Source organism: Cotesia glomerata, linkage group LG4 (genome assembly GCF_020080835.1).
Source record: "Cotesia glomerata isolate CgM1 linkage group LG4, MPM_Cglom_v2.3, whole genome shotgun sequence".
Classification (NCBI taxonomy): Eukaryota; Metazoa; Arthropoda; class Insecta; order Hymenoptera; family Braconidae; genus Cotesia; species Cotesia glomerata.
In genome coordinates, this window is record NC_058161.1 from 17,900,404 (window position 1) to 17,926,363 (window position 25,960).

General features: G+C 25.9%; 1 protein-coding gene across 9 annotated transcripts in view; it reads left to right on the plus strand.

Annotated features, from left to right (window-relative positions):
• Positions 1 to 25,960, plus strand: part of LOC123264090 (fasciclin-1) — a 382,407-nt gene that overhangs the window by 341,307 nt on the left and 15,140 nt on the right. For 3 of the 9 annotated variants that reach the window (XM_044727161.1, XM_044727167.1, XM_044727169.1), the window contains exons 8-12: positions 4,388 to 4,396; positions 13,617 to 13,622; positions 14,975 to 15,217; positions 15,389 to 15,418; positions 25,569 to 25,783. In XM_044727161.1, the coding sequence (XP_044583096.1) occupies positions 4,388 to 4,396; positions 13,617 to 13,622; positions 14,975 to 15,217; positions 15,389 to 15,418; positions 25,569 to 25,783 (503 nt within the window). The remainder of the gene's footprint in view (positions 1 to 4,387; positions 4,397 to 13,616; positions 13,623 to 14,974; positions 15,218 to 15,388; positions 15,419 to 25,568; positions 25,784 to 25,960) is intronic. The other 6 variants (XM_044727165.1, XM_044727168.1, XM_044727162.1 and 3 more) reach the window with 5 other exon arrangements.

A 25,960-nucleotide genomic window follows, 5' to 3' on the forward strand; every position in this document is an offset into this window, starting at 1 on the left:
TATTTATGACGTATACCGGTCAAAAAAATTCGTGAAAATAGCCTTATCTTTGCCCGTCTAAAGAGGGTAGACCCCTTAAAGCAAGAGAATTAATTTTGTTGGAATAAGTGAAATTTCTTGTCAAAAAAAATTTTTTTTTCGCTCAAGAAAATAATTAAAAAGAAAATATTTTCTTGGCTCAAGTGAACCTTTTTTTCTGTGTAGCAATTATTAAGATTTATTCATCATCAAAAATTATACTCTGATAAAAAAAATATCTTCATTCAAGAAAAATATTCTTGCTCCAAGAAAATTATTTTGAAGAGAACTAGTTGTCTTATTTCAAGAAATTCTTGTCTTGATTTCATGTTTCTTGGAGTGAAAGATCTAATCACTCCGATCGATAACATTTTTACTTGGTTCAAGACTATATTATCTTCGATCGATACAAGTGAATTCTTTATTCAAAAACGATTCTCTTCAATAAAGAATACTTTTATTTCATTTCAAGAATTATTGATTGTTGATTCAAGAACAAATTTTTTTATTTATAATGTTATAAGTTTAAGTCAGAAAAAAACTTTGAAGTTAAAAAATTTGTATTTCTCTATATTCCGAAAAATATTTATTAATACAGACAATAGCAAAAATACTAAAATTTATATGCTTAAAACAAGTGAAATAATATCTTAATTTTTGAGTCGCGCCATACTTGGAAAAAGTCGGTAATATCTTGAACCAATGTTACCGTCTATCTTAATCCAAGAGAAAGAAATTCTTGGGCGAAGTTATATATATCTTATTTTAAAACAACCAAGTTTTTTTGATTCGAAAATCAATTTCTTAAGTTAAGAGAATTGAATTACTTAAAACAAGAATGACATTTTGAAGAAAAAGTTTTATTTTTATCAGTGTACACGGAAAGAAAATTGTACGAAAAATTACAATGAAAACATCGTAATTTTTAGTATAGGACATTGTAGCGCCGGACCAGAACTCAAACACCATAATTTTTACGATGCAACATCGTAAATTTCTATCACTCAAATTAAAAAGAAGTTAAGGTCACTGAAAAAATAATTCTGCATCACCGAGGAATCGAACCCGGTGTCCTCTCCGCCTCAAGTCCAAGGCTTATCCCCTTACGTTATCAGAGGGACGGTCTAAATTTACTGTTCAGTCACATAATAAGATCCTCCATACAGTAGTTGGTCATCTTTCGGTGGTAGCGTCGCAAACTACTGGTCTCTCTTTTATTAAGGTTGTTCGGACACTAATGCACTTGTAAAGATCAAAAGCTAATTTTTTGATATGTTATGAATTACTATTTCATACGTCTAAATTAATTTTTTGGAATAGATCTGACAAAGGGTTATCGTTTAATAAATTATTAAAAAATTTAAATTTAACATGTAGCCTATAGAGACTATTGGCGCATTGCACATATATCGATTTATGTAACTATCTCATAGGAATATTAAAAAACAAAAAACTTCTCTTTCAGTCAATCAACTTTCGTAGAATACGTCAAAAATAAAATGAAAATTTTCTGACGAAGGCTTTTAAAGATATTTTAATGCAAAAGATGAGAAATTCACGAAAATTTCAGTCCGACATATTTAAAAATAAATAAACCACGTGATTTAGCGCAGTGTGGCAACGTTGCACAGAATATAACGCGCGAATTTTGAATTTTAATAATTCCTTTGTATTTTTGCGGGTTATGTTTTTCAACTTAACACTACACGGTGGGATAAATATAAACAGCTGTTAAGCGCAGTGTTGCCAGGTCCACATTTTGTGAAAAAATACTTGACTCAAACGTTGACTATTTATTGTTTTTGTTAATTAAATTATTAAATTATTTTAATTAATAATAATGTTAAATAACTGTTAATTAGATAACGGTTTAATTATTCACTGTAAAAAAAGCGGTGTTAAAATGGACTCATTTTAACACCGCTATGTAACACCTGTGTATTAACACTGGTGTAGCGGTGCTCTTTTGCGGTGTTAAAAATCCGGTGTTAAACCGGTGTAATATCAGTGTAACCGGTGTAATACCGGTGTAACAGTAGAATAAATTTACACCGTATCGGAATATGAATATTACATGATCCATAAAACACAATTAATATTCAATATTTATCAAAATGAGACAAGTAACATTTATTTAAGAATTTTCAACTTATAAAATTACGCAGAAATCGATTTAATGATGGTTATACAACAAGTTAAATAGTAATTACAATATTAAATGTTTAGGAACAATATAATAATTATTTTCATCGTAACCATCATGATGTTTCTCATAATATAATGGATGTTTTAAACATGACGAATCTACAGCTGTGCAAAAATAAATTATCTATATGAAAATCATTTAAAAAACGTTCAAAATTGTCGTAAAATTGTTCCAAAAATGTTTCAAATTTGTTGTAAAAATACCATATTAAAGCAAATTTTAAGGGAGTTGGGAAAGAACGGATAGGGGAAAGGGGGGACCTACTCAGTGGGAATTTTTCCGTAATTGAAAAAATAATCAGACAGCCCAGACTGGGAATCGAACCCAGATCTTTCGGTTACGCGCCAAGGGCTCTACCAGTTAAGCTATCCGAGACAATAATTGTTGTAAAAATTGGACTAAAACTGTCCAAAAAATGTTCCAAAATTGTCTCAAAAATATCCGAAAAATGTCCCAAATTTATTCAAAATTTGTTCTCAAATAGTTAAAAAAATGTTTTAAGATTATTCAAAAGTATTAAGTACAAAATTTCAACTAAATTGCTTCAAATAAATTGCATTGATTCTAAAATTATCTTAGAAGTATTCCGAAAATCTTAAAAAAAATACTTAAAAGTTATGAAATAATTACTAAAATCCACTATTTTAGAGTTTCCGATTATCTATATGATGTCCTAAAATTGTCCTTTAATAATGGTGTTAAAGTAACACGGATCGAAAATTTACACCGAGAGAATTTCACACCACACGGCCATGTAAAGTGCTCTGGGTCCATTTTTACATCGAAATTTTTCACAGTGTATTTATTTTAATCAAAAACTTTTATCTTTTTTATATTGTATTATTTTAAACTTTCTAAATTAAATATTAACTTTTTTTTGATTATTAATCTTTAATTATTAAACATAAAAAGTTTAATTATAAAAATTGTGTTAGTTAAAATATTATCAACACCGGAAAATTTATAACACCGATTTAACACCGAAAAAAAAATATTTACACCGCGACCGGTGTTACTGCTACACCGATTTCGGTGTTGAATTTAACACCGGAATTTTTAACACCGTACACCGCACGGACTCACACCGGTTTTTTTTTACAGTGTTGTAATGAATTTTCGTATTCAAATTTTTAATTTTAATGAAAAAAATATTTAGATTCTATTATGACTTACGTGGTACTGTCCCTTTGCTTTTACGGAAAAAAAATTTACTAAATAACATCGTAATTTTCAATAATTCAAATTGTATTCTTTAGACGGCAGCATCGTAAAAATCAACATACTGAAAGTTTTGTCCTGGATTACGATGTTACCATTGTAATTTTTCATAGGATTTTTTTTCCCGTGTATACTTTACAAATTTTTAGTGTGATAAAAATTTTTTTTTCCAAAAAAAAAAACACTTTATTCTCAATAATTAAAAAGTGTTTCGAATTAGCACCAGCAATTTCCTATCTGTATGAATAATTGCCTATAAAACAATTACCGATAAAAAAAATTTAATTAACCAACTTTGAGCATTGAAACAAAAAAAAAAAGTTATCAAATAAACTCTGGACGAAAGTTTCTCGAAAAAATATTAATATGCAAATATAAACATATAAAAAAAGTTTAAAAAAGAAAAAAATTCCACACACCAAGGTAAAATCGGTGTAGGGCGGGTTTCATGAATTTATATTAGCGCCATGCGTCAGAGCCCAAAATGTACTTAAATGTATTCCGTAACAGTGTCTGTGAATTTATATCTGCATAGACTCACATATTACTCACCGAAGGACGAATAAAAGAGAGCAAAAAGCATAAAATAATAATAAAAATAGGTAACACGAGATAATAAGCCTTCCGTCCTGACGTAATCGTAACAATGAATAAATAAGTGTGTGTCCGGTTGACAATTTATATTTTATTTTACTTTACTTTTTTTATTGTTATTCTCAGTTGCGGATACAAATAAAAGACAAATAAAATAAAAAGTAATGTAAATAAAAAAAGGGGTAGGAAGTAGAGTAGTGTAGAGTAGAAAGAAAAGAAGGAAATAGGATACTAAAAAAAAGGAGCTACAAAATTCAACGTCACAATTTGTTTTTTTTTTCTGTTTTCTGTTCGCTTCTTGTATGTTACGGATCGAACCCTCATTCTGGTTTCTCTGGTTTCTCTGAGCAGTCCTTCAAGGTAATTTTTTTTCATCACATTCATCTTTTTTGTTGTTTATTTTTTTTTTTTTTTTAAATCTTTTTTTCACGGTCATTTATCATTTTTGTGAACAGTGTGTCCGTGATTTGTTTGTAAAAGATTTTCCACCCGAAATTTTACTAATTAAGTAATTTTTCGTAAAGTCAATTTAAGAAACTCAAATTTATACGATTTTTATATGAAATTTATTGTTTTTTTAGAATGAAAATATTTTTTGGATAAAAATTTACATTTTTAACAAAAATTTTGAAAAAAAAATTAATCAGAAAGTTTTAAGTAATTTTAAAAATAAAAATAAAAAAAAAAGCGGACATACTTTGATCACAATATTAATTTCATTTATTTCAAATTTTAACTTCATTTATCAACTATTTCGAATGGTTTATCATTTTTCGTACATCTACGATATAATATTCGGCATAACTTCCGTTTCCTTCATTTCCCGAATAGAAATTAGAAACCCAAAATCATTAACAACGCGTTGATTTCATTTCATTTATTACATACTGCTTGATATACTTTTTAACTAAATTATTGTGCACAGAAAAAAAGAATTATTTGTCTCAAATAAATCAATTTATCCGAACAAAAACAGTTTCACTGTAAAAAAATCGCGCCAAGTCCACGTTCATAAGACTATTAAGAAAAAAAAATTTGTTTTTTTCTTTACAAAAATATATAAAATAATAAAATTAAAAAATCCAAGTAACCGATATGATTGTTTATGATTTTCGGAAATTAAAAAAAATTTTGTTATAAATTTAAAAATTAAGAAAAAAAGTTTGGAACGTATTTAGTGTGCGCAGTTGCAAAATTTGAAAAATTGAAATACAATGACGCACACCAAGTACGTTCCAAAATTTTTTCTTAATTTTTAAATTTATAACAAATTTTTAATTTCGAAAATCATAAACAATCATATCGGTTACTTGATTTAATTTTATTATTTTATATATTTTTGTAAAAAAAACAAATTTTTTTCTTAATAGTCTTATGGACTTTCAGCGCGATTTTTACAGTGAAAACTGTTTTGTTCGGATTTTTAGTATTTTTGTAATTATAATAAAATTTACAATTGGTACCAACTTAATTAAATCTCGCGTTGGTTGCATTTTTTATAGCAAACTATCCCCTTGAAACTACAGTTTATGTAAAAATAATTCCAGCGCAACCTGGCGGGCGTAGATGCAAGCTGTGAAATATCTATTTTTAACTGTAGTTTCCCATCTAATGAAGGATTACTATGCATTCTCGAATTATTTAGTCTGTGGCAGATCACTTTGCCCATCGAAAAAAAAGTCAGGATCGAAATTTTTGCGTTGCTATAGTTTGTGCTGATTAAATTTAATAATTTCAAGTAGATTAATTGTTATAAGTGAATATAATTAATTAATAACAGTCAAATAAAGTATGAATTACTGTTATAATATACAATTTAGGAAAAAAAAAGTACCGTAGAATTAAATAAAATTTTGCAACCTCAAAATACCGTTCTGCTTACAGTAAACACAGTCGGTAGTCTGGCGCTCCGTTTACAGCAGATTTGAACGGAACTTGGCGCCAGATTCTACCGAATCTGTAGATTTGAGTCGTTTTTTAAAATATTTCTTTATGACAACCATATATATTTGGTACAAGTAAATATAACAGTTGACTCGAATTATTTTATTATTTGTCAGAAATATATCATTTATTTGTGGTAAAGATGCTAAGTTTGTCCGAAACAACGACATCTTTGGCATTAAAACTCTCAGCTTTCAAAAAATAGTTTATTTGCATACATAACAGTGTTTGCATAAATAATATTAACTAATAACTATTCATTAATTGGAGATTAAAAAAAGTCATACCTAACCTATATGATAAGGTGCTTAAAATATCCACAGATTCGGTAGAATCTGGCGCCAAGTTCCGTTCAAAAATCCCGTTGTAAACGGAGCGCCAGACTACCGACTGTGTTTACTGTAAGCAGAACGGTATTTCGAGGTTGCAAAATTTTATTTAATTATATGGTTCTCCTTTTTCCAAAATGATATATTATAAAAGTAATTTATACTTTATTTTACTGATATTAATTAATTATAATCAATTATAACACTTAATTCACTTAAAATTATTAAATTTTATCAGCACAAACTATAGTAAGCCCAGAAATTTCGATCCTGACTTTTTTTCGATGGGGAATATCAGCGCCACAGACTAGATAAAATGAATATGTGTAGTAATCCTTCCTATAGACACGCAACTACAATAAAAAAAAGATTCATAGCTTGCATCTATGGCCGCCAGGGTGCACTGGAATTACATCTACATAAACTGTAGCTTCAAGGGGATAGTTTGCAGTAAAAAATGCAGTCAACACGAGATTTAAGTTGTTATCAATTTTAAATTTTCATTATAATTACAAAAAATACTAAAATCCGAACAAAAACAGTTTCACTGTAAAAAAGTCGCACCAAGTCCACGTTCATAAGACTATTAGGAAAAAAAATTTTTTTTTTCTTTACAAAAAGATACAAAATAAAAAAATTCAAGTAACCGATATGATTGTTTATGATTTTCGGAAATTAAAAAAAAATATAATTGTAAATTTAAAAATTAAAAAATTTTAGAACGTACTTGGTGTGCGTCATTGTGTATTTCAATTTTTTTAAAGTCCTAGTAAATAGATTTTACGAATTTCATTAAAAGTAAAATATTTTGCAACCACGCACACTAAATACGTTCTAAAATTTTTTTTTTAATTTTTAAATTTACAATAAAATTTTTTTTTTTCCGAAAATCATAAACAATCATATCGGTTACTTGGATTTTTTAATTTTTTTATTTTGTATCTTTTTGTAAAGAAAAAAAAAAATTTTTTTTTCCTAATAGTCTTATGAACGTGGACTTGGCGCGACTTTTTTACAGTGAAACTGTTTTTGTTCGGATTATATTTTACGAAAACAAATCTAAATTATCCTTAACCTACAATTCACACTTTCATTCAATAGAAGACACGGAAAATATTTCGTTATTCAACTAAAAGAATAAAAAATAATTTTTTTTTCATTTTAAAGCCATTATAATTTCTGAAAATTGATAAAAATAATTTAGCAGATATTTAATAATTTGTAGAACTTTTGTTAACAAATAAATTATGGCAAAAAAAATAAGAGAAAAAAGTTGACATGTAGAAATTTTAAAAAATTAAAATGCAATTTTTAAAAAATAATTTTTTAGAATTAATTTATTTGTTAAATAAAATTAAAAATTGGTCAAGTGACAGCTAACTTTAATGTTACAATAAATTTTAAAAGTTTATTATTGTCGTCAACTATGATTTATTTACCACAAATAAACCATATCTTTACCATGAATAAACTATTTATTTGACGCAACTAAATCGCTCAAATATATTATATATTTACTAGAAATAAATATTTATTTGGCCATATCCAACTATCTTATATATTTGGCTCAAATAAATCTTATTTCGATCAAATATTTCTTTTTTTCTGTGTGTATTTTTCATTTTTCAGTATTCATTTTTTAAAAGCATCTATTATCTATTCATAATTAAACTAATTTTATCTATTTATCGCCTAAATGTGTCGCTTTTGATGTAATTTTACGCATGCTTTGAATTATATCACTACTCACACAAACACTAATCACTAACTATTTATTCTGTAAATTAATGCACGAAAAAAATTTTTTCTAAAATACAAATTTTACTTATATAGTGTTTTAAGTGTTGTGCTCAAATTTTTATAACAATATTTTAATTAAAAAATTAAATTTATTGACAAAAAAAACATCTTAAACTAAAAATTAGAACTCAATATACTTTTTAATATTTTAACTAACAATTATTGATTTCTAAGAAGATCTAGAAAATTGAAGATGCCGATAAAATTCTTGAAGGATAGAATTTTATTTCTGTTATAACAAATAGACTTTAAAAAAAGTATTTTTCCTGCAAAAATACAAAGTATAATTGAACGATTATTTTTACTGTAAGTATATAGATTCTTGCTGTAAAAAAGTTAGTAACATCTCCACAGTAATACCAAGTTTAATCCTGGGAATAAAACCCTATGCTATTAAAGCATACCGTAAGTAATATTGGGCGCCATCATTTTCTTTCTTTTTATCGTATATTGGCAATTGTTATAAGAACAGCTGTTTGTTTACAAATTGTTAAACGGTAAAAAAGTAGCCTTTATACCCGTGTAAAAAAAAATTGTCCAAAAAATGTTCCGAAAATGCCCCGAAAATGTTCCAAAAATGTCCTAAAATTGTCCCAAAAATTTCCCAAAAATGTCCTAAAATTGTCCCAAAAATTTCCTAAAATTGTCCTAAAATTTTTCATTCATTAATTTTACGATGTATCTGCAACCGTGAAAAAAGCAATTGTCTTTCTTAAAATCATTTGAAAAACGTTCAAAATTGTCCTAAAAATAATTAAAAACGTCCAAAAAATGTTTTGAAAATGTCCAAAAAATGTTTCGAAAATGTCCCAAAATTGTCCTAAAATTTTTCATTCATTAATTTTATGATGTATCTGCAACCGTGCAAAAAACAATTGTCTTTCTTAAAATTATTTGAAAAACGTTCAAAATTGTCCTAAAAATATTAAAAAACGTCCAAAAAATGTTCCGAAAATGTCCTAAAATTGTCCCAAAAATGTCCCAAAATTGTCCTAAAAATGTTCCAAAATTATCCTAAAAATTTTCATCCATTAATCTTACGATAAATCTATAATTGTGCAATGATAAATTATCTTTCTTAAAATCATTTGAAAAACGTTCAAAATTGTCTTAAAAATATTTAAAAAAAGTTCTAAAAATATTTTTGAAATGTCCAAATAATGTTCCGAAAATGTCCTAAAATTGTCCCAAAATTATCCTTAAATTGTTCCAAAAATGGTTAATAAATGTTTTATTCATCAATTTCTCGACAAATTTACAGCTGTGCAAAAATAAATTATTTTTTCTTAAATCATTTAATAAACGTTTAAAATTGTCATAAAATTGACGACGTTCTCTGAAAATCTTTAAAAAAATACGTAAAATTGACAAAAAATTACTTAAATGCACTATTTTAAAATTTCTGTTTATTTCTAAGATGTCCCAAAATTGTCCCAAAAAGTGTCACGTTTGGATGTCCCAAGCTTGGGACAATTTTTTTTTTACAGGGGTACAGTTACGAAAAGATTGGTTAATATTTTTATCAAATAATAGGTACCTTTAATTCTTGATAATTTATTAAATAATAAATAACAAATTCCGTCATTCTATGGAAATATATTTGTATCAATTAAATGAGGTTAAGTTCATTTGATTTTAATTTAGGCATTTTAGTGAGAGTGGGACCAAGTTTTGCTATAGTTAAAGTCCGTACTGCAGTAGAGATTAGTGTACAAATTATTATTACCGTGAATTTAAGATATCTATTTTCCTTACAAATTTTAGCTCTAAAATTATAAATATTTTGAATTTTAAAATAAATTTAGACTTTTGAATTCTTCATGAAGCGTGAACGAGACAATGAATCTTAATTTTAAATTAATATTGATATTCATCTTCTCAATTTTGTTACATGAGTTTATTATCTTAAATTATCATCTTTTTGTATTCGCATCACTGATTTTAAGTCTTTAATTCTTATATTCAAATTAAGACTTTTCTTGTATTTATCATAATTAAATTTAAAATTAAAAAAAAAAAAAGAATTTTTCTTAATAGGGTAAATACCCCAATAGATGGACGGTTAAGCAAACTCTCGTATTCTATTAAAAAAATAATATAGGAATATACAGATAAGTTGTGATAAAGTAAATTATATTTATGTAAAAATATATAATTAACCAGGAAAAAATAAGTAAAACCTCGTAAAACTTTGTAGTAATTAATAAAAAAAGAAAAATGTAAGAAAAAGTCCAAAACCCCAGTAGATGGACAGTCAATACCAATAGATGGACACTACTTACAAGCGATATTTTCGATTAATTATTTATATCAGAAATTATTAATTTATTAATTTTTTCCACTAAAAAATAAAGTTTAATAAAATTAAAGAGAAAAGGTGATAAATCGGATGGTAATTTTCAAAATACATCATAAAGTAATTTTATTAATTTTGAACACGTAATGCTTTCTCATGTAAAGTAACATACAAAATATATTAAGGAGGTCCTTTCGCCGCCAATGTAAAATAAAAAAAATTAGATTATGAGTAAATTTAATTTTTTTCTAATAGTTAAGGTCCTTATTTATCTTATAGTGAGGTTTAAATGATACTTTACCGGACAAATTTTTGAAAAAATAAAATTTTTAAATGTTAGTATTTGTTCAGAGTCTTACAAGAAAATCAGACGTTTGCAGTATTTCTCGAATTATACTATCAGTCATGGATTAGATGAAGTAAAAAAAAACTAAAAATCAGATTTTCGAAATATTCAGGTTTCTTTTTTTGCAATAAAATATATCAGTTACCGAGATATTTATTGAGAAATTAATATTTAAAAATCACAAAAAATTCTCAAGTTACCTACAATAAAATGGAGTCAAAAGATTTGGCAACGTTGCGTAGCGCGCGAGCTTCAGACCATTCAATAAATTCAAACTAAACTTTAACGCGCTTATGTTTTTCATGCATACTTATTAGTTAATTTATTGTTAACAAATTTTCATAATTCATAATTGAAAAATAAAACAATAATTAAAAATTACTAGCATTCCTGCCATGAGACATTAGAATGTTATGGTTTTGTGACTAAACATTTTTAATTAATTTATTTATTTACACTGACTGCAAAAAGTTAAACACGGTTAAGGTTATATTGTGCAAATAAAAATGTAAACAACCGAAATTAAGCGTTGCCAAATCACGGACAGGTTACTAACAGCTGATTTACAACAGTCAAATTAATTTTTGTATTTAGCTATTTTTTTTTTTAATTTTCAAAATTTCAACGATTAATGCCTCATGTACTATTTATTTTTTAATTTAAGGAATTTTTATGGGTTTTGTATTTTAATTTATTGAAAATTTACTACTACAGTTGTTATGACTCAACTGGAGCGAAAGGACTTCCTTAATATAAAGAATACTAATGATTAATAAATTATCAATATAAATTTATAAAACACAACGTTAAAAACGTTATGTTGTCTTCTTCTTCCTTTTAATAGGTCTGTTCTCTTTTGCTTTTAAATTTCCTTCTCTCAATTTTCTCTTTTATTCAGCGTTTTCTTTTTTATCTTCAATTTCTTCAATAATCATAATAATACTTTCATTTCCAGTACATGTCTGTTTGCTATAATCTTTACTCTTATTCTCACATTGATCCACCAATAAAATTAAAAAGTTTGGAAAATCCAAAAGTGCACGCCTCATGACGCTCATTCATTTTTTAAGAAAAAAATTAATTGTGTAATTGATTAAAAAAAAAAAAATTATAATTAAGTAGTTTCTTACAGAGTATTTTATATATATTTTTTTTAAATATCGGCGCCCTTTTTTCTTGTCATATGCGCACGCAGTCTAAAAAAATCTAGCTTGATCAAGTGGCGCCATAATTTCCACGTGACAAATAAGTAAAGCTCGTTTGGCTTTGTACGGTTGTATCGCGTAGTGAATTTTAATAAAAATTCAATTTAAAAAAAAATACGTAAACTAGACCACTGATATGAAATACGGATCTAGTTAATCGAATTCTTAAACTAATAAAAAAGGTCCGGACTTGAAATATCAATTTGTTCGGGAGTAATCGTTGGTACATCCAAAATGGGGTGACATCCGGACGTCCACGTAAAATTTTTTTCAAAACGTTTTTTTTTCCAAAATAGCAACATGAAATGATTTTAGAAAGTAAAAGATGGTTTAATTTAAATGTTTTTTCCGGTATACATCTACTTATATCATTGTACAAGTGTAATATGATTGGGATAGAGGCATTTAAAGATCACAAAATTGCTTGATCTTGACTAGTCGAGTATAAAGCACAACCTCACGCGCTTCGCGCTATGAGGCGTGCAAAAAAAAAATAAGAAAATTCATCATATAAACTCAATGTCCATCTATTGGATAAAGGTTAGAAAAGTGTCACCAATAGATGGACACTAAATTCTATTATTTCTTTTCGATTTTATCATTAAAATATTATATTTCTAGCTTTGTTAGTGAAATATAAACGTAATTATATGTACAAATCTTACTTTTTTTATTATTTTTAATAATAATAATAATAATAACAAATAATGTCCACCAGATATCTGTCACACGCTTACTAGTGGCGGCGCTCTCGGAGCAAAACCTCGAGACATCCAATTTAAATAATTTTTTAAAACTATTATTATAAATAAAAAGTTAAAAAAAAATTACTTTTCGATCTCAGAACTATTTGTAAACATAAAAAAATATAACGACTTGAGATTTTTGTTCTTAAAACTAATGTAATTGCTTCTAGAAATAATATCTGTCCATCTATTGGGGTATTTACCCTATTTAAAATTTGAAATTTTATCATTCATACGTGTACTTTATTATAATATTTTCTTGTATACTTTTGCCATTTAGCTATACAACCTTGGCATTGAAATTAAATAATAAATAAATAAATAAAATTTTATTAAATTACTCAATTAAGTTAAATAATTCTCGCACGTGGCACGGAGTGGGAAGCTCTGACGTCAGACGGGCCACAAAGTGGGGATGGCGCCCAACCAGAACTGACCTAGCTTACAGTCGGAGTTATAAAACGATTGCAAAAATTAATAAAATTATTAATTAAACAATGCATGCATGAATGTCGCATGATTGCACCTCTTTACCATAAATACAATCAACATCATTTATAATATTTATTCAAATAAATAAACAAATACATCAGTCAATAAATCATTTTCAATAGTCATCAAAAATTTTCAATTTTCCACATTTTATAATTATTAATTATTAATTACAATAATTATCGATAATAACGCGTAATGATTTCTCCTATTTAGGGTTTTTTTTATTATTATTTTTCTTTAGTTAGTGCTCTTGTGGTATTAATATAAATATATTACTGTTGTTATTATTATAAATTATTAATTATTATGTATATTGTAAAAAAAAAAGTTATTTTTATTAATTTAAACTAATTAATAAATTTATTTGTTTACTTTTTTGTGGTGCTTTGCATGTCTCTATTGGACTGCATGTCGTATAGGGCATCGTAAGTACTTGAAATAAAATTTTATTTTGCAAAGGAGAAAATATTTTTTTTTCCTTCCTTTTAAGATTTAAAGTTTATTTTTATAAAGACGATCCCGGATAAGCCCCACCCGCAAATACCTAGCTAATGTCCAGTTAATTGCTGCCGTGATAATAAAAATAATAAATTACTTTTGTTACTTTACCGTGATTAAAAATTCCTGGTTTAATTAATTTAGTTTATTATTTTTATGGACTTTAATTATTTTTTTTCTTTTTTTTTATGGATTCTGTTATTTTTTAATGGATTGAACGCTCTTTTAAATAATAAATTTATTATGATATTCAAACGTTTTTAATTAATTAAAAAACAATTAATTTAATAAATCCAATTAATGAAAATTTTTTGTTTTAATTGAATTTTTTTTGGGTAACAGATTTTTTTTTCAATTTGGAAATTTTTTCAAAATTTTTAATTTATTCAAAACTAAATTTTTCAAAATTTTTGATTGTTTCAAAATTTTAAATTCTCCTAAAATTTTGAATATTTAAAAATTTTTGATTTTTTCAAAATTGTGATTGTTTTAAAATTTTGAATTTCTTCAAAATTTTGAATTTTCTCAAAATGTCGAATTCTTCAAAATTTTCTTAAAATTTTGAATGTTTCAGTTTTTGATTTTTTAAGATTTTTATTTTTTTCTTAAATTTTGAAATTTCATCAAAACTTTTAATTTTTTCATAATTTTTAATTTTTTCCAAATTTTTAATTTTCTTAAAATTTTGAATTTTCAAAAATTTCGAATTTTTCAAAATTCTCTTAAAATTTTGAATGTTTCAAAATTAAAAATTTTTTTTTAAAATTTGAATTTCATCAAAACTTTTAATTCTTTCAAAATTTTTAATTTTCTCCAAATTTTGAATATTCCAAAATTTTTGATTTTTTCAAAATTTTTAATTTTTCAAAATAAAAATTTTTAATTTTTCAAAATTAAAATTTTTTTTTGAATTTTTGATTTTGTCAAAATTTTTAATTTTTCAAAATTAAAATTTTTTTTTGAATTTTTGATTTTGTCAAAATTTTAAATTTTTCCAGTTTCAATTATTTTTTTTTATTTTCTATACTGAAAAAAAAAATCAATTAATTTTTTTCTAAAAGTAAAAATATTTTTACAATATTTGAAATTATTTTGAAAATTTGAACTTCTGCGAAATTTTATTTTCTGTTCAAATTTATAAATTTTCCAAATTTTGATTGATCTAAAAAAATTTTTATTTATAAAAAAAGAGCGTTCAACATTTGCATACATATTTCACAAAAGTAAAAAATTCCACTAATTAATAAAATCAAATTATTTTCCAAACAAAAAAAAACAGGACAAAGAAGACGGACCTGTGTACAAGTTCTACCAGGCGATTCGTGACTACGGAGATGATTTTATGGACATCATTACCCGGTTGCAAGACATAACTCTATTTGCGCCAAGTAACGCCGCTTGGGATGAAGAGGGCGTGAAACATATCCTCCAGGACAAAAAACGGTTCAAAGAAATACTAAATTTGCACTACGTGCGCGAAAAGCTTCCACTCGACAAAATCAAACAGAAGAGCTTGAATCAGGTAAAACACTTTTTTGTTTATTACTCGTCTATCTAATTAAGACTAATAACACTTCTACAAATCTATACTCAAATACTCAAACTACTTTTTATTTTATTTTTTTTCTCAATAATAAAACTAATTTTTCGACGTATAAAAACACATATTTTCTTTTTTTATTTTGTTCTTAAGATGCCACTCGATGGAAAGGGATTTTATGGGGTAAAATATTTTATTTAAACAAAAAAATTTTTAGTTTCATTTTTTTTTTTAGAATTTTATTTTTAAAAAATTTTTTTAGCATGTTTTTGATAAATTTTTTCATAGAAATAGAATAGAATAGAAGAAAAATATTAAAAATTTTAAATATTTAAATTTTTATAAAATTGCCCTCATTTTTAATTACACACCAAGATTTTTATTTTTTTATACTAATTCCGAGAAAAAAAAGTTAAGATCTGATCATTAATTTTTTATTCAGAATAAATGTTCTTTCCAAGATAATTTTTTAGTAACTGATTGTCGTCAAGAATTTTTTGTCTTGATTTCTGATTTCTTGGCTCAAGACATCAGAACCTTCGGTCGATAAATATTGTCACTTAATTCAAGGGAAAATTATCTTCAGTCGGTAAATAAAAAAATTTTAAAACCGTAAAAAGTTCCGTAAAATTTAAAATAATTCTATTTTCATTCAAGAACTTTGGATTTTTGGTGTAATGAGTTGTCTTTTCATTTAAATTAGCAAGAAGTCGTTGGAGATAAATTTTAAAAGTACTTGATCGTTTTATAGAAATTAAAAACTTTTCTGTTCCACTATTCACTGTGAATAAAAGAAATTGAATATATAAATAAAAACCACCAAAAATCAAAGAAAAAACTGGATAAGCTTTAATTAGTATTCTGTCAATATCCTCGTGTCCACATATATTATTAAAAATTAATATACACTAGCAACCATGCAGTCACGATGTGACTGCCGGGACTCGTAAACTATAAATAAATGAAATTTTGCTTTATTAAATAATGACCTTTGTTAAATTGCGCTGTACTTTCTTAAATATTGACGTTTTTGAAGATATAAGCTCATCCCGATGTTACGCTCATCAAGAGATTTCATTTGAGTACCCACATGCATTTTTGATATATTTTTCATACATACAAATATATGATATATATATATAAATATATGAAATATATGAAAAATTGATGTGGGTACTCAAATGAAAGGTCTCGATGGATGTAATGTCAGGGTGAGGTTACATCTTTAAAAATGTCATTAGTTGACAAAATAGCAATGTCAATCCTTAATTATTGTCATTTTTAAAGATATAAGCTCATCCCAATGTTATATTCGTCAAGAGCTTTCATTTGAGTACCCACATGCATTTTTGATATATTTTTCATATATACATATATATATAAAATATATAAATATATGAAAAATTGATGTGGGTACTCAAATGAAAGGTCTTGAAGAGTGTAATGTCGGGATGAGTTTATATCTTTAAAAATGTCAATGATTCACATGATAGAAGGTGATTTCTAAATTGTTGATATTTTTATAGATATAAGCTCATCCCGATGTTACGCTCATCAAGAGCTTTCATTTGAGTACCCACATGCATTTTTGATATATTTTTCATATATACAAATATATGATACATATATAAATTTATGAAATATATGAAAAATTGATGAGGGTACTCAAATGAAAGGTCTCGATGGATGTAATGTCAGGGTGAGGTTACATCTTTAAAAATGTCATTAGTTGACAAAATAGCAATGTCAATCTTTAATTATTGTCATTTTTGAAGATATAAGCTCATCCCGATGTTATATTCGTCAAGAGCTTTCATTTGAGTACCCACATGCATTTTTGATATATTTTTCATATATACATATATATAAAATATATAAATATATGAAAAATTGATGTGGGTACTCAAATGAAAGGTCTTGAAGAGTGTAATGTCGGGATGAGTTTATATCTTTAAAAATGTCAATGGTTCACAAGATAGAAGGTCATTTCTAAATTGTTGATATTTTTATAGATATAAGCTCATCCCGATGTTACGCTCATTAAAAGCTTTCATTTGAGTACCCACTTGCATTTTTTCTGTATTTTTCATATATACAAATATATGATAAATATAAATATATAAAATATATGAAAAATTGATGTGAGTACTCAAATGAAAGGTCTCGATGAATCTAATGTCAATATGAGCTTATATCTTTAAAAATGTCAATAGTTCACAAGATATAAGGTAATTTCTTAGTTAATTATGTATCTCATGATAGAGCATTTTTGAATGCAGCCTAAATACTTATCATAATAAATTGACTATCGGTGAGAATGATATAAAATCCTGAAAAAGCACAGATTCAAGTCAAGACCTTTGCAATGATACTAAATTTAACTAAAAAAACCGAATTTATCATATGACTATCCTGGACACAACATTTTTCTTAATATAGATTATATTATTTTCATTTATTCCAAAATATTTAATTTAGTAATTTGCAAAAGAATTTTTTGAATAAATTTTTAAAACGAGTTTAAAAATCAATATAAAGTATCGGTATTCAGTTTTTTTTAGATTGCGTGATCAGATCTAATCTTCTTTCCTCGGAAATACATAACCCCAAATGTATGAAATGAATTTGTCTAGTACTAACAGTAACAAAAAAACGACAAAGCAATGTAATGTAAAAATAAGACTGGCAAAAAGATAATGGAATGATAGAAAAATAGAGTAGTATAGGGAAGAGTCTAAGACGCTTCAGAGCGATTTAACTCGGAATTTATCTGGTGCGCAGCGTACCGAGTTAAAAGGCGAGAAAGTGCCAACCGAGTTTGAGTTGCTTTGAGAACCTACGTTACACATATACACTCACATAGACAAGCTTACAACACGGAGAAGAAATCATTCGGATGGATAGACTTGACATTAAATCGACGTTTTTGACGTAAGATCGTTTGACTCAACGTTTTATTGCCACTTATAATACTCTTATTTTATTACATCCGACTCAACATGTAAATTATCTGTCTGTTATAATAATTTTAACTTTTTTCCCTAACGGATTTTTAGGAGCAAGTATGCTGAGTGATTGTTACCAGCAAGCATAAAAAATTATAATATTCAAGCCAAATATGGATGTAGAGATAAAAAGAATTCAGCGATTATTTCTTCTTTTAAACATTCATTGCAATAAATTCGATTACCGATCATTTATTTATCTTTTAATTTATTATTTATAAATTAATTTATTTATTTTTGAACGAACAGGGTTATTTAAAGTTATTATATTTATGTGTGAATTATATATATCAATGTATTAATAATTTTAATCCAAACAAGAGTAAGTTATTTATTTAATAATTAAATTCAATTATTTATTATAGTTTTTATTTATCCACTGTACGATATATCTTTCTGTTGAATTTTATAAATTCTTCGGTTTTCTTTTTTTAGACATTAATATAATAGTTATTATTATATATTTATTACATATTTCACTAGTTTTATTTTTCCTTTTTCAACTATCATTTTCATTTCGTTTATTATTTTTTGATGATACTTTGTTTCATTGCCTTATTTTCACTGATGCAAATAAATAATTGAACTATTTTTAATTACATGAAACTTATTAGAAAATTTATTTTACTTCGGGACATTGTTATTACCCGCTATTTCATTTTTCCGGCAATATCGATCGTTATTAACAGCTTAATATCAATCTGCAAGATAAATAATCATAAATTGGGTGAAAGTCGTGAAGTTTCAATGCAAGATCACTCAATATTGTTTTGAAGAAATCAAATTTATTAAACTCAATCATTTTTTCCGTGACAATAATCAATCAATTAATCATTAATCCATACATTGTATAACCTACCAATAATTATATCATGTAACCAAAATTGTTTCAAGATAATTTTATTTGTTAAACTCAAATTCTAAAATCATACAAAATTTTTTCTTCTTACAAAATATTGTACTTAACCTCATAAAAAATCATAACCTAAAACTACGACAAAAACAAACTTGAAACCATGCACTTAACCTTAAAAAAAAAAATCTCATCAATTTTTCGATTTATTTTTCTTCAATTACTAATTAATCAGTTATTGAACTCGAAAAGTCCATCAACTTCCAAAAATTTCTGTTTATATATCTCTTATTAATTTATCCAAAACTTTCTTAATATTTTTCTGCAATACCTCGGCAGTTTACAGATATTGATATACTCTTACACTATTACATCATCAAATATTTTTCATGTACCAATAATTAATAATTAATAATAATTATCGTAATTATTTAATCAATTATTTTTTTATCTGTATTTTCAATAATTATTTACTTATACAACTATTATTATAAATAAATTTTTCATCATAAATAATTAATCGACTTATTGATAATAATGACACACATTATTCATCAATTAATCATTAATTAATAACGCATTATTCAGTTAATTAATAATTAATCTACGAGTATTGTATCTGAACAATTGAACGAAAATCTCTCCACTCATTAAAATATTAATTATGTATTTTACTTAATTATAAATTATTTGGTATAATTATTTAATTATTCAACCATTGTTTGTTTTAAAAAATCTATTTCACTGTTTCATAAATAAAGTAACCACAGGATATATCAATTATTTGCAGCCTTTATATTATTTAACTCTTCACAAATATTAACTATCAATAATTAACTAATATTAATAATTAAAATTAACAATACATTTTTATTTTTTATTTTTAAGGTCAGTAGACCTAGTTCACGAGTATAGTTCATTAATATAAATTAATCTAATAAATGATTGCTCCGTCAAAATGATTCACCAGATAGTTAATTACTGAATCCGATATATTACAATAATAATTCCGGTGAATTATTAGCATATAAATGTTGAACAAGTGGATAGAATATAGAATACAAATAATAATGTAGTCGAGAATGGAGGCAGAGGGTCCATATTAAATTAGCGTTTAGACATATCGATTATTTAAATTAATTAATATTTCCGCGTACACATGTACCGTAATTCGGTACATCGTAATCGATTCAATAATGCAAAAGTACACTACACTGCTTCCTAACAACTTTACCGAAATTCACGGTACATACTCTATTATTTATTAATTAAACAGTTGATATTATCATTCTATCGATAAATATGTTCCTAATAATTGATAATATTAATTATGACATTAATTATTTAAGTTAACAATAACAATTAAAATAATAATAGCAATACTAATAATAATTGCCGTGAGGTATTAGTGTTTTGGATTTCGTCGGTTTAGTGCTCGGCGAACTAGTAACAAGCTCATAATTAGCGTATTAATGTACTCGGTATCTAATCATGGACACCAATGGCCGTTTTCTCTTTTCGCCATTATCTATTAATACATTTATCAATTTGCTTACTCAATGATAAATAAATGCTTTCAATTGGTGTTATTAACGATTGTTTACACGGCTGCTACACTGTAAAAAAAAACCGGTGTGAGTCCATGCGGTGTACGGTGTTAAAAATTCCGGTGTTAAATTCAACACCGAAATCGGTGTAGCAGTAACACCGGTCGCGGTGTAAATATTTTTTTTTCGGTGTTAAATCGGTGTTATAAATTTTCCGGTGTTGATAATATTTTAACTAACACAATTTTTATAATTAAACTTTTTATGTTTAATAATAAAAGATAAATAATCAAAAAAAAGTTAATATTTAATTTAGAAAGTTTAAAATAATAAAATATAAAAAGATAAAAGTTTTTGATTAAAATAAATACACTGTAAAAAATTTCGATGTTAAAATGGACCCAGAGCACTTTACATGGCCGTGTGGTGTGAAATTCTCTCGGTGTAAATTTTCGATCCGCGTTACTTTAACACCATTATTAAAGGACAATTTTAGGACATCATATAGATAATCGGAAACTCTAAAATAGTGGATTTTAGTAATTATTTCATAACTTTTAAGTATTTTTTTTAAGATTTTCGGAATACTTCTAAGATAATTTTAGAATCAATGCAATTTATTTGAAGCAATTTAGTTGAAATTTTGTACTTAATACTTTTGAATAATCTTAAAACATTTTTTTAACTATTTGAGAACAAATTTTGAATAAATTTGGGACATTTTTCGGATATTTTTGAGACAATTTTGGAACATTTTTTGGGCAGTTTTAGAGTGTTCTTACAACAAATTTGAAACATTTTTAGAACAATTTTACGACAATTTTGAACGTTTTTTAAATGATTTTCATATAGATAATTTATTTTTGCACAGCTGTAGATTTGTCATGTTTAAAACATCCATTATATTATGAGAAACATCATGATGGTTACGATGAAAATAATTATTATATTGTTCCTAAACATTTAATATTGTAATTACTATTTAACTTGTTGTATAACCATCATTAAATCGATTTCTGCGTAATTTTATATGTTGAAAATTCTTAAATAAATGTTACTTGTCTCATTTTGATAAATATTGAATATTAATTGTGTTTTATGGATCATGTAATATTCATACTCCGATACGGTGTAAATTTATTCTACTGTTACACCGGTATTACACCGGGTACACTGATATTACACCGGTTTAACACCGGATTTTTGACACCGCAAAAGAGCACCGCTACACCGGTGTTAATACACAGGTGTTACATAGCGGTGTTAAAATGAGTCTATTTTAACACCGCTTTTTTTACAGTGTAGGATCTCAATGGAGTTAGAATATTGAAAACAGATCGTTATGTTACTTTTGTTATAATATAGTTATGATTAATTAATAATGATTAAACTAGGTCTACTGACCTTAAAAATAAAAAATAAAAATTTATTGTTAATTTGAATTATTAATATTAGTTAATTATTGATAGTTAATATTTGTGAAGAGTTAAATAATGTAAAGGCTGCAAATAATTGATATATCCTGTGGTTACTTTATTTATGAAACAGTGAAATGGATTTTTTAAAACAAACAATGGTTGAATTATTAAATCATTATACCAAATAATTTATAATTAAGTAAAATACATAATTAATATTTTAATGAGTGGAGAGATTTTCGTTCAATTGTTCAGATACAATACTCGTAGATTAATTATTAATTAACTGAATAATGCGTTATTAATTAATGATTAATTGATGAATAATGTGTGTCATAATTATCAATAAGTCGATTAATTATTTATGATGAAAAATTTATTTATAATAATAGTTATATAAGTAATAATTATTGAAAATACAGATAAAAAAATAATTGATTAAATAATTACGATAATTATTATTAATTATTAATTATTGGTACATGAAAAATATTTGATGATGTAATAGTGTAAGAGTATATCAATATCTGTAAACTGCCGAGGTATTGCAGAAAAATATTAAGAAAGTTTTGGATAAATTAATAAGAGATATATAAACAGAAATTTTTGGAAGTTGATGGACTTTTCGAGTTCAATAACTGATTAATTAGTAATTGAAGAAAAATAAATCGAAAAATTGATGAGATTTTTTTTAAGGTTAAATGTATGGTTTCGTTTGTTTTTGACGTAGTTTTAGGTTATGATTTTTTATGAGGTTAAGTACAATATTTTATAAGAAGAAAAAATTTTGTATGATTTTAGATTTGAGTTGAACAAATAAAATTATCTTGAAACAATTTTGGTTACATGATATAATTATTGGTAGGTTATACAATGTATGGATTAATGATTAATTTATTGATTATTGTCACGGAAAAAATGATTGGGTTTAATAAATTTGATTTCTTCACAACAATATTGAGTGATCTTGCATTGAAACTTCACGACTTTTACCCAATTTATGATTATTCATCTTGCAGATTGACATTAAGCTGTTAATAACGATCGATATTGCCGGAAAAATAAAATAGCGGGTAATAACAATGTCCCGAAGTAAAATGAATTTTCTAATGAGTTTCATGTAATTAAAAATAGTTCAATTATTTACTTGCATCAGTAAAAATAAGGCAATGAAACAAAGTATCATAAAAAAATAATAAACGAAATGAAAATGATAGTTGAAAAAGGAAAAATAAAACTAGTGAAATATGTAATAAATATATAATAATAAATATTATATCAATGTCTAAATAAAGAAAACCAAAGAATTTATAAAATTCAACAGAAAGATATATCGTACAGTGGATAAATAAAAACTATAATAAATAATTGAATTTAATTATTAAATAAATAACTTACTCTTGTTGGGATTAATATTATCGATATATTGAGATATATAATTCACACATAAATAAAATAACCCTGTTCGTTCAAAAATAAATAAATTAATTTATAAATAATAAATTAAAAGATAAATAAATGATCGGTAATCGAATTTATTGTACTCAATGTTTAAAAGAAGAAATAATCGCTGAATTCTTTTCATCTCTACATACATATTTGGCTTGAATTTTATAATTTTTTATGCTTGCTCTTAAGAATCACTCAGTACGTACCTATCAAAAAACCGGCATCTAAAAGTAAATAAGTAAATTTCTTCAATGCGAGAGAATGTAATACTTTGATATTAACTTTTTTTTATCCACAACCTCTCAAAATATTCGGGATCTAATTCCTGAGCGTAAAAGTTTAGATTTAGCTTTGAAGTATCATTTTGAAACTAGATCTAGCTTTTTATCTCTACCACAAGACACCACACTGGAATTTCGGTGGCTTTTTTCGACTGCGACTGCAATAGCAACGCTCAAGAAATTTTCTTGTGTCAGCTCATAAAAAATTCACCATATATTTATGTCGACATTTTATCATTACACGTCTATATATATATTCGTTCTGCAGACACTGTCGCACATCGTTCTCGACTTTATATCCAGAAAAATCTTTGGAATATAAAAATTTATTTCACTATTTCATCTTTCATATTTATTTATGTCGACATCAAACGAATCCTTGCTCTTTTTATCCATTTTTTGTTTTACTATTTATTAAACTTATTTATTTTTTACTCAATTTTTCCATTTTCGTCACTTTGAGTAACATTCTACTTTCATAAAAAAAAAGTGTGTTTAAAATTTACAAATGAATTTACTAAAAAATATATTAAGGACGTTTCCAAATAAATCAGTTTTATTTTATAAAATTACCTTCGGTAATTTTATAGACCCGCTATTTATTAGTTTCTGTCAAAAGGTTAAGGAGGTTCGAGTGAATCTAATGTGAAAAATAATTTCCATCTTTGAGCTTTAAAATTGAGTATACGTATAAATAAATACGTAATTCATCTAGTCCATGAATTTTGAAAAGATTTACTCTTTAGTTACTTAGATATTAAATTTCAAAAATCACATTTTTTATCTCCTTATACACGGGCTCTTATAGCGGACAAACTTTAGTCGAGACTTTAATTATTTTTTTCAATATTAACCTCCCAACTTTAACGAATAAAAAACTATACACAAGAAACTTGAATTATTGTAAAATATAAAAAAAATTTAATAATAATACATTACCGATATAATTTTTGAAATATTTAAAGTTTAATTTAATGTTTTTGACTCGTTTATCGTCAGCTATTTATTCGAATAAAGATTTGGCAACGTCGCGTCAACAGCTGAGAAAAAAGAAAAGGATAGAAATATAGTTACAGAGAGAGAAATATTTAACTCACACACTCATCCACGTCTCTATAATTGGTATAATCAAACGCGCTGTTGCCAAATCTGTTTATTTAATCCGGCAATTAATAAATACGAGTCATTTTATTACTTTATTTTATTAAATAAGTAAAAATCATCAATTATTAAATTGTTTAAATTAGTTTAAACTAAAATAAAGAATTTTGACGAATATTGGGAAGACTAAACGTAAAAAAAAATTTAAACATTATTTTGACTCATTTACGCTCGAACCTTCTTAACAAACCTATTTTTTACTGCAAATTCATTAGTTATCAACTGTTAAAGCTCACAATGCAAAGGTAACCTTAAAAATTCTTCCGAAACATTAAAACTCGCCCTAAACAACTCGCGCCAGTCAGAGTGGGGACGTGTGACGTCACTAGGTCAAACAAGCGGCGCAGTAAGACTATTTTCATCCATATACACATGTGGTGGGGCGAAAGAGCGCTCCGTTAACAAACTAATTTTTTTTTTTTTTTATGATACTGGTTTACATGAGAAAAACATTTCCTAAAATTAAGCACTACTCTTGGGAACGTCCTTAATCTGTTTATATCGAAAGGTTTTTTCCAGACTACTAATTAAAGAACTGCATGATTATTTGCATGTATATGGAATAAATAATAGTCTTCCGCAATGGGATTGAATGTTAAATAAACTAAATTAATTAAAGGTACCGACAGCAGCATCATGGAAAAGTTTGTACTTTAATGTAGTCGAAGGTTCAAATGGCAGCCAAATGGTAACAGTCGAAGGCGGCGGTGTCAACGCAACAGTAATTACTGCTAACATTGCAGCGACCAATGGAATTATTCACATTATCGATCGAGTACTCGGGATTCCTTACACAACTGTATTAGATAAACTACGAACTGATCCAATGCTCAAGTAAGTTTTTTATTTTTTTTTTTTTTTTTTTGGAGACTTTGGGGAATTTAGGATCACATTTCGCACTCACTAGCTTTGATTTTAAAATAAACTGACGCTAAAAACAAAAAGGTCACGAGGGTGTGGATAACTCTAGTGTATTCATCTTCGATAATTGGATTTTTCATTAATAAATAA